The 10,225-nt window shown below is 43.9% G+C and overlaps 1 protein-coding gene across 1 annotated transcript; it reads right to left on the bottom strand.

The window, feature by feature from the left end:
- Positions 1 to 8,247: 8,247 nt before the first annotated feature.
- LOC136473695 (peroxidase 5-like) lies at positions 8,248 to 9,620 on the bottom strand. The gene has a single exon (XM_066471339.1). The coding sequence runs from the start codon at positions 9,462 to 9,464 to the stop codon at positions 8,463 to 8,465; it is 1,002 nt and encodes a 333-aa protein (XP_066327436.1). The 5' UTR covers positions 9,465 to 9,620; the 3' UTR covers positions 8,248 to 8,462.
- Positions 9,621 to 10,225: the final 605 nt, after the last annotated feature.

The following is a 10,225-nucleotide window of genomic DNA, read 5'->3' as shown; positions in this document are numbered from 1 at the left end:
TGCGGCACAGCAACTTCGAGGAGCTGCTGGTGCCTGGTGGGCAAATTTGGTAGCTATACAGCCCACTGGTCACCAAATCACCTGGATGGAGTTTAAGGATGCCTTCAGGGCACATTATATTCCAGATGGTGTGATGACCATGAAGTTAGAAGAGTTTTTGGCTCTTATGCAAGGGGAGCACCCAGTGATGCACTATGTTGGGCGTTTCAATCATCTATCGTAGTATGCTATAGAGTATGTGAATACTGACAGGAAGAAGAAGAATCATTTTCTTAGAGGCCTGAACACTAAACTTCAGATCATGATGGCAACTTGTGGCAATGCAACTTATCATGAGACGGTCAACATTGCTATCGCTTCGGAAGAGAATTACCGCCGACATAAGGAGGCGAAGAAAAAGAGAATATCTGCTTCCGGATCATCAAGTGGAAAGCGTTAAAAGATAGTCTACCATCCTCAGAATCATGGCCATGCGCCATTCCACCCACAACAAAGCCAAAGCAGGCAGTAAATTTTTATTCGCCCTGCAACTAATACGCCTTATCCTCATCAAGCATAGCAGCAGCAAAAGAATACAAATAATGCAAACCGCACTGCTACTCCCTAGAATCACAATTATCCATGCTATAATTGTGGTAAACCTAGACATTTTTCCCAAGAATGTCCATATCCCAGGAAGAATAATCCTGATGCATCTAAAGCCCCTATTACTCAAGCTCAGAATCAGTATAAGGGCAATGCTCAGAACAGTCAGAAGGGTCAGACTGAGAAGAAAACTAGAAGGGTCTTCTATACTCAGGTGGAATCTATTCTAGAAGGAGAACCAGTAATGATGGGTATGTTTCCCATTGCTAAGCATCCTGCAATTACCTTATTTGATTCTGGTGCATCCCATACATTCATCAATCGTACATTTGTTGTGAAGCATGGGATAGCTATTGGGGAAACAAAAAAACCATATCATATACAGTCGCCCAGGGGACGAATTTGTACAAGGGAGGTAGTTCAGCATGTACCTATTGATTTGGGAGGTTATGAGTTCCCTACCAATATGCTGATATTAAAGGATCAAGATATAGATGTGATCCTTGGTATGAACTGGTTAACCCAACACGGGGCTATCATAGATGTCCTGCGTAGAACCATAAGGGTAAATGCACCTGACAGCAAAACCCAACTTCTCATCCAACTTCCCTTTCAGTCTGTGCAACTACTATTGAAGAAGTAGAGGAAATTTTAGTGGTATGTGAATTTATGGATGTCTTCCCTGATGATCTGCATGGTCTGCCACTAGACCGAGATGTAGAGTTTAGAATTGATTTGAAACTAGGAACGGTGCCTGTGTCTAGAAGAGCATATAGGATGCCACCCAAAGAACTAGCGGAATTAAAGATCCAACTACAAGAGTTGTTAGACAAGGGTTTTATTCAACCCAGTTCATCACCTTGGGGATGCCCTGCTATCTTCGTGAAGAAGAAGGACCAAACCTTAAGGTTATGTATTGACTATCGGCCATTAAATGAAGTCATCATAAAGAACAAATACCCCTTACCCCGAATTGATTTGCTTTTTGACCAACTTGTGGGAGCTAAGGTGTTCTCAAAGATAGACTTGAGATCAGGCTATCACCAGATTAAGATCAGATAAGAAGATGTGCCGAAGACAGCATTTACTACCCGATATGGTCTATATGAGTATCTAGTCATGTCTTTTGGGCTGACCAATGCCCCGGCTCATTTCATGCACCTAATGAACTTAGTTTTCATGCCCGAGTTGGATAAGTTTGTAGTGGTGTTCATTGATGACATTCTTATCTATTCTAAGAGCAAAGAGGAACATACGGAACATCTCCACATTGTTCTACAAAGATTAAGAGACCACCAATTATATGCCAAATTCAGTAAATGTGCATTTTGGTTGGAGGAAGTACAATTTCTGGGTCATGTGTTATCTGCTGAAGGTATAGCTATTGATCCGAACAAGGTAGAAGAAGTCCTTAACTAGAAAGCACCTACCACTATTCATCAAGTTTGTAGTTTTCTGGGGTTGGTAGGGTATTATCGTCGGTTCATCCCTGACTTCTCCAGAATTGCAAAGCCGATTACTAGACTGCTGAAGAATCAAACTAAGTTTGTATGGTCGATAGAATGTGAGGAGGCCTTCAAACATTAAAGAAGTTGTTGACAACTGCACTAGTATTAGCACAACCTGATATCGAGAGGCCGTTTGATATCTATTGTGATGCATCTAGAATCAGTATTGGCTGTGTTCTTATGCAAGAAGGTAGAGTCATAGCATATGCTTCCAGACAACTCAAGAAGCATGAAGAACATTATCCCACCCATGATCTTGAATTAGCCGCTGTTGTTCATGCACTCAAGGTTTGGCGACATTATTTATTGGGCAATATTTGTCATATCTATATGGATCACAAAAGTTTGAAATATATCTTCACTCAGTTAGAGTTGAATATGAGGCAAAGAAGATGGTTAGAACTTATCAAAGATTATGACTTAGAAGTGTATTATCATCCGGGCAAGGCTAATGTGGTTGCCGATGCCCTAAGTCGCAAGAGTCATTGCCATTGTCTGACTGTGGAACCTATGCAACGAACATTGTGCCAAGAGATGGAGCATCTGAATTTACAAATCATAGAACATGGTTCCCTGTCCAATATTGTGATTGAGTCCACTATCAAAGATCAGATCATTGCTGCTCAACAAAAAAGTAAGGGCATAGCCCATATCAAAGATAAAGTCAGATCTAGAAAACCAATATGTTTCAAGATTGATGAATCAGATGTTGTATGGTTCAAGGATAGATTGGTAGTACCCAAAAATCCGGAGCTACGAAAGCAGATTCTTGATGAAGCTCATTCTACAAGATACTCCATTCATCCAGGTAGCAACAAAATGTATCATGATCTGAGAAAGAGATATTGGTGGACCAAAATGAAAATAGAAATAGCTCAATATGTGGCCAAATGTGATATTTGTTAGAGAGTCAAAGCGGTTCACATGAGGACTATAGGTCCATTACATTCATTGCCAGTTCCATCTTGGAAGTGGGAAGATATCTGTATGGACTTCATCGTGGGATTGCCTAGGACATCTGCAGGCCACAATTCAATATGGGTTATTGTTGATCGCCTAACCAAGATAGCTTATTTCTTACCAGTCAGAGATAAATGTCGAGCGGAATAGTATGCAAAGCTTTATCTTGATAGAATCTTCAGTCTACATGGGGCACCCAAGACCATTGTCTCTGACAGAGGGTCATTGTTCATATCCAAGTTTTGGAAAAAGTCTACATGAGTCTTTGGGAACCAAACTTATCCATAGTTCTGCTTATCATCCGCAAACAGATGGACAGACTAAGAGGGTAAATCAAATTCTTGAAGATATATTAAGAGCATGTGCCCTTTCCTATGGTGCTAAATGGGATGAATGCCTTCCCTTAGCTGAATTCTCATATAACAATAGCCATCAAGAGAGTATTAAAATGGCACCATTCAAAGCATTGTATGGCCGTAGATGCTAGACACCTTTAAATTGGTCAGAAGCTGGAGAACGTTGGTTCTTTGGACCGAATGTGGTCAAGGAAGCTGAAGAGAAAGTTAAACTCATACAAGCTAATATGAAGGTAGCTCAATCCCGATAGAAAAGCTATGCTGATAAGAGGAGACGACTGCTAGAATTCAAAGTGGGAGATCATGTCTACCTCAAGGTGTCGCCGATGAAAGGAGTTCATCGTTTTGGGATTCGGGGAAAGTTGGCGCCCTGTTATGTCGGTCCTTTTCAAATCCAACAATGATGTGGACCGGTCGCCTATCGCGTCAAGCTACCAGATCACATGTCAGCTATGCATGATATCTTTCATGTATCCTAGTTAAAGAAGTGTCTTCAAGTACCTGACCAAGTGATCGACTTTGGTGATGTAGAATTAGAACCTGATTTAACTTATGCCGAGTACCCCATTAGAGTCTTAGATCGGAAAGATCGAGTCACTCGAAGACGTACAATCAAGTTCTATAAAGTACAATGGAATCAACATACTGAAGATGAAGCTACTTGGGAGTCCGAGGATTACTTAGAAGAAAACTTTCCTGACTTCTTCGCTTCTATCTAGTTGCAATACCTTGTCTATATTGTAACTTGTCTCGTTTGTCAACAGAATGGAAAACCCCCTCACTAGCCTTTTGAATAAAGTTATGATGTGTTAGCTTGACACATTTCCTTTTCCTTTACTTAGCCTTAGGTTTTAAATCTCAGACGAGATTTCTTTAAGGGGGAAGGGTTGTAACACCTCTGGTGTTTTGACCTAGCACTAAAACTTGACATGTCATTATATGCATTGCAAAGCATTCATAAAGTAGAACATTTTGAATGCATTCACTAAATAAGCTTTATTTCATAAGTTGTTATTTTATGTGTGATGTGATTCAAGCTCTAAATAAAGATCATGGCCACAAGGGTTAAATTTTATGTGATCATGTGAGGCCATGTGTCATTTGACTCAAATAACCCTAATGGGCCATGTTACTGGTCAAAAATCAAGTTAAAGCAAAAGGTAAACAAATCATATTTGAATTCAAATTCAAATCATAAAAGTCCTTTTTGCCCCTTTTGTCTAATTCAAAATGCATTTGGAATTTGGGGTTGTGACAAAAAGCAAAGTTGAAGCTTATTTTATAAGGATCAATTTTGGTATTCAAAGTTTTTCAAGTTTACATATAAAATTTGGAGTAATTTTGAAATGATTCAAATGCTCAAATACACCCCAAATTCAAATTTGAAAATGAAGGCAGAATTTGAAAATATTCCTTGAAGCAAAGTTGTAGAGTTGGAAAAGTTGAGCAACTTTCATTTTTGGAGATTTTCAACTTCTTTAGAAAATTTGTGAGTAATTTAAAAAATAAACGCAGTGGCAATTCTGTAAATACTTCAAAAAAACAAAACCCAGCCGAACGCCACCTCCCTGCTTGCCGCCGCCACCACGCAGCTGCCGCCGCTGATCAATTTCCATGGCGAGCTCGTGCGTGAGCTGTCGACGCCGGGCGCGTTCTTCCCGGCTATAAATAGGAGCACCGCCGCCGTCGTCCTCCATTTTTCCCCTCTGCTCTGCTCCGCCACCGATCAGCTCCGTCGCTTGCCGTAGCCGCCGTCGAACCACGTCCGTCGTGCCCAGCTACACCAGCGTGATCGCCTCAACCTTGCGCTCCTCTTTGGCTTGCTCGCGTCGCTTGGGTTGGCCAGAATCGCCCGGCACAACACGTTCTTCCCCGTGACTGGCCGGAGCTCCGCCACCATCGACCTCACCGTGGCCACGTCGTTCCAGCTCGTCTCCGTCTTCACCAAGCACACCAGCGTGATCGTAGTGAGCTCCTGAGCATGATGCTCGCTTTGCTTTAGCCTCTACTGCATCGTAGCCGAGGTACGCCGTGCGCCGTCGTGCCCGCGCCGCCATGGCTGGCGTGGAGCTCCCTCCGGTGCGCCTACTGCCGTTCTAAGGGTTGGGATGGATTCACGGGGTGGCATAGGTTGTTCTGGTGCAGTCCGTTTCGTCGAAACCTCACCGCCGACGCGTTTTGTTGGCTGGACCTGACAGCGCCGCCGTATGCTCTGTGTTGAGTCACTGACGAGCGGGGCCGGTTGTCAGTGAGAGAGAGGGAGAGAACAGTAAGGTTTTGATATTTTCTGAATTATGAATAGTGCAGCAACTTTGGAAATTTATAGGAAATTAATTACAGCTCTAAAAATTCTGAAAATTTATGTGTAGCTTTTGTACATGTTCTATTATGGTTTAAAAATATGAAACTTGAAATTTGAATAGATTTTTAATGTTCAAAAATTCAGTCCATTAATTGATAAATGCAATTTCCATGATTTTTGTAGGCCACTGTATAATTCCAAAAATTATGAAATTTGTTTTGGTACACTAATTTGTCATGAGGAAGCTTACATAAAATTTTGAGGTCATTTGAAACAAGTTCATTTTTAGGCTTATTTCCAAATTAATTCAAAAATGAATAAAAGTAAACCCTAAGTGTTAGGTTAGAGTTTGAACTTGTTTTAGTCATGTTTTGTGACCAGTAGGGTTTCAAGATCAATTTGGTCAAGTCACTTATGTGGTCCTTGATGGTAGAATTACAAGTTGGTTTTGTTGGCTTGCAACTGTACCGTGAAGGAAAATTGTATTCGAGATGTTGTTATATTTCATGCACCATGAAAGCATCATGTTTACATTATCATCATGTTGAAGCATATGTTATCATTTTGTGTAGAATCCGAGAGTGAACCGATCCTAGTTGAGCAAGTTGTTGAAGGATCCCCGGTTGCCTCGGGATTTGATATTTGTGGTACTGATCCGGAACCCGAGATCATCAATGAAGGCAAGCCCCGGTTTATGCATTAAACCATTACCTTGCTTACTTTGAAAAGTTTATCACCTATGTTACCTATTGCATTAAGTTGATTTATTCAAATGTTACCTACTTGATGCATTGCCTATCTTGTTAATTGTTTACCATCTTTGAAGATGATTTCATTTATAAAGCCGTAGAATTCTTAGTATGCTTTATGGTAGGCTTTTAATGTAAAAGTTTTGATATACTCAAAGATGGCATTCTAGCCAAGGAAAGAAAGAAGATAGAATGAACTAGAGACTGGTCGGGTGACTTATCTTGAATGTTAGACAATGTTGCCGACTATGTCGCTTAAAGGCCACTTATTGTGGATCTTCTGAACGAGACGCTTTGTAGTACTAGTCACATACTCCGGTAAGCCTACTTCGGCTAATCCAATACTAAGACGAATGTCCACGCACTGGGAGTGGAGAGATGGCGGGAGTAGCATGTACCCTCATGGCTGGAATGTGGCTGGATTGGAGGTGTGCTGTGCTCTCGGGTGGCGCGGAGATGGCTTAGTATAGGAGGATCCGGTAGCGAGGTTGATATATGCAAGATTAAGTTCTACATATATCGTGTGATAAGGAATCCCCAGCTGGGACTTGAATCAATTTGAATTGCCGGTGCTCCACGGATATGGAGACTCGATTCATTACAGAAGCAATGTAGGACTGGTGAATTACTAAAATTTGAGAAAAAGGAATGGAATGAAATGGATTGGAACATGGGATATGAACACTTAGTTTGAGATAATGAACTAAGAAGACTTAAGGGAAAAACTTGAAAATAGGATCAAGAATAGTAAGCTTTTAGCAAAGAACTTTTGAATCTTGCTACATCCTTACCTTGCCCCAACACCTGCATCTCCAAAGTATTTCACCCCCTATTACGTTGGGTCAGTCTTGTTGAGTACTTTTGTACTCAGGGTTTGTTAGCCCTTGTTGTAGGTGAGTCGCATGCGCATGCTTGTTTTGGTCCCTGCTGCATGTCTGTGTTTGAAGTCAATGACGATGAGGAATCATGAATGGCCTTTGGACAAGGCACTAGTTTGTATGATAAATAAAGTTAATGTAATATTATCCCGCTACTATGGTTGTATGACACTTATGGTATTGTAAGTTTGAAAACAACTGGTTTGTAAACTAAGTTATCTTAAGACTTCCGCTATCTTTTTACTCTGATGTATATATTTGAATAAACTGTTGTAATCTGCAATGTCTGTGATTGGAATCCTGTTCGAAAAAGAATCGTGGATGATTCGGGTTTCCCGAGGACACCCGACAGACCTGTTAAGTTGTTGGGAACTCGTGTACGCTATCAAAGGTCTGTTGAGACAACGATAGATGCATGTGGGCCCGATTTCTCAGGAGGTTCTGCCACAATGTTCGGCATCCATGAGCAATTGAGATGGTTATCCTAGATATCTAAATCGAGTACAACGATAGTGCTGTCACCTGAAATGCGTACTAGCGACAATCCTAATCCATACTTTCCAGATGTGCTTCGAAGAAATTCCGCTATCTGTGCTTAGCATCAAAACATAGACAGCTCAATAGGAATCTAGTTGAGCCACGCTATGGCCACAATGTAAATTAGACCAAAATGATGTAATTATATTATATTTTATTTGAGTTATGAAAAACTATTACACTACATTATATATGTATATATTAATATGTCATTTATATTGATGATTCTAAAAATATTGTAATTATGTTCATCTTATTTATGCTTGATTTGTTTTATATCAAAAAACAACACAACGGTATACTCGAACCATATTTATGCTTGATCATGGCTACATACAGGTATTAAACAATTTACAAACAATCAAATAATCAATCTATTTTACAAGTTGTCTATTTAGGAGTTTATGTCCATTTGGCATGCCAAATGTACAAATTGTCCAAAATAGGCAAAAGGAGCCGGCGACGAATCTCTCTTTTTAATCTAAAGTTTTGTTTTTCACGACCCCGTTTTGTTTTTGTTCTGACAATCTTAATCTTCTTTTTTGTTTTTGTTTTGACCGACCAAGTAGCAGTAGCAGAGTCAACTACTAGTAGTTCACCATGGAGCACTTTTGCCTGATCTCGCCCTCATGGCCGGTGAGTACCTCGATGGCGCCCATCTTGACCATCGCCTTGGCGAACTTGGCCTCCCACGCCTGCCCGACGGCGGCATGGAACGCGACGAGCCCCGCTGTCCTGGGGCTGTCGAGCAGCGTCTGGTCGGAGGTGAAGGGCACCTTGTGCACCAGCACGTTCTTAAAGTACTGGTTGTCGAAGGTGTTGGGCGTCACCGTGTCGAGCGGCACCGTCGTGCGGTCCTCCGTGTTGTCGTCCGTGGATGGCGGGCACCGCCGCTTCAGGTCCGCCGCGTACGCCGGGTGGAGGGCCGGGTCCGTCCGCCCCATCTCGCCGTGGAAGCTGTACAGCCGGTCCGTGATCGACGAGCAGTGCGACCGGCCGATGGAGTGCGCGCCCGAGAGCGTGACCATGTCGTCCGCGGAGAGGCCCTTGCGCCCGAAGCTCTCGATGAGCTCCGCCACGGTGGAGTCCGGGAACGGCAGGTTGTCCTCGAGCACCTCGTCCTTGACGGACACGCGGCCGTCGCGGCGGCCGGCGGGGACGCGGTAGTCGATGCCGCCGGCGAGGTAGGCCCCGTCGCGCGCGGCGAAGGCGACGATGTCGGCGCAGGAGACCGTGCGCGGGCAGTGAGCCTCCACGATGGCCTTGGCCTCGTCGATGACCTCGAAGCCGCGCAGGCTCGGGAAGTTGGCCGGCGAGTACCTCTCGGCCTCGTGCGGCTGCCCCGGCGTGGAGTCGAGCAGGATGGAGGCGTCGCACCCCCTGACGAAGCAGTCGTGGAAGTGCATCCGGATGAGGCCCGCGGCGAGGCCGGGCTCCCTGGCGACGGCGCGGCGGACGGCGTTGCGCACCATGTCCTCGGCCTGCGGGCACGAGTGCTCGTAGAACCCGACCTGCAGGGGCGGGGACGCGCGCGCCGCCGAGAAGGCCGCCAGCAAGGCGCATGCAAACACTAGCCACTGATTCATCATGCTCACTTGCTACCAACCGATGAGGCGATGATCACTCGATCGATCTCGGTTTCCGACGGCAAGCTCGGTTGATCAGTGCAGCTAGCTTTTAACACTGGAGCTCTTAACCTCGCAGGCGCTGAGCTTGTCAGCTATCTGAGCTGAGCTGCAACAGGAGAGAACGAGCTAGGAGTGGTGATGGGCTGACGACCAGTGGGTTTCTATTTATACATGCGCATCTCTAAACATCGGTGTTAGCAAGTGACAGTTGGGAAATTACATATCGTGCCGAGTCTAAGGAGAGACCCGATCCAAGCAGTGGCTAGTCCAATGTTTAGTCATCAAACAAGCAAGTGCGTGCTCAAACTGCGCATGCATAGACCTCGTCGACCTGCATTGGTCCACATCAACATTTTTCCCGCTGTTCTTCAGTTCTCGAGGGGCAATGAACGGTGCTTGATCGAACATTCATCGATCATGGATCGGATTTATATTATATTAATCAGTTTGGTGCGTGCGTGTTATATATAATCTATATAGAGAGAGAAAATCGTCGGAGCGGAAAGGGATGGATCCGTGTATAACCACTCCACCAGCGCCCAGTTGGCTTTGTTCTGAATCGACGAACTGGTATGAGAGAGGGGAGCACAACATACGCTGTACATGATGACATGTCACCATCCACCTCACGTTGGGTCGTTGGCTCAAACTTTTGGAGCAACTAGTTGCGTAACGGGAGCTTTGGATATGGTCGATGGGGTACGCGGTGCTGAGGTGTGCGT

Source organism: Miscanthus floridulus, chromosome 8 (assembly GCF_019320115.1).
Source record: "Miscanthus floridulus cultivar M001 chromosome 8, ASM1932011v1, whole genome shotgun sequence".
Classification (NCBI taxonomy): Eukaryota; Viridiplantae; Streptophyta; class Magnoliopsida; order Poales; family Poaceae; genus Miscanthus; species Miscanthus floridulus.
This window is presented reverse-complemented; position numbering and strand designations above follow the sequence as displayed.

What these genes read in the sequence shown, in the direction of transcription:
- LOC136473695 (XM_066471339.1), bottom strand. Translation starts at nt 9,464, where the DNA reads ATGATGAATCAGTGGCTAGTGTTTGCATGCGCCTTGCTGGCGGCCTTC.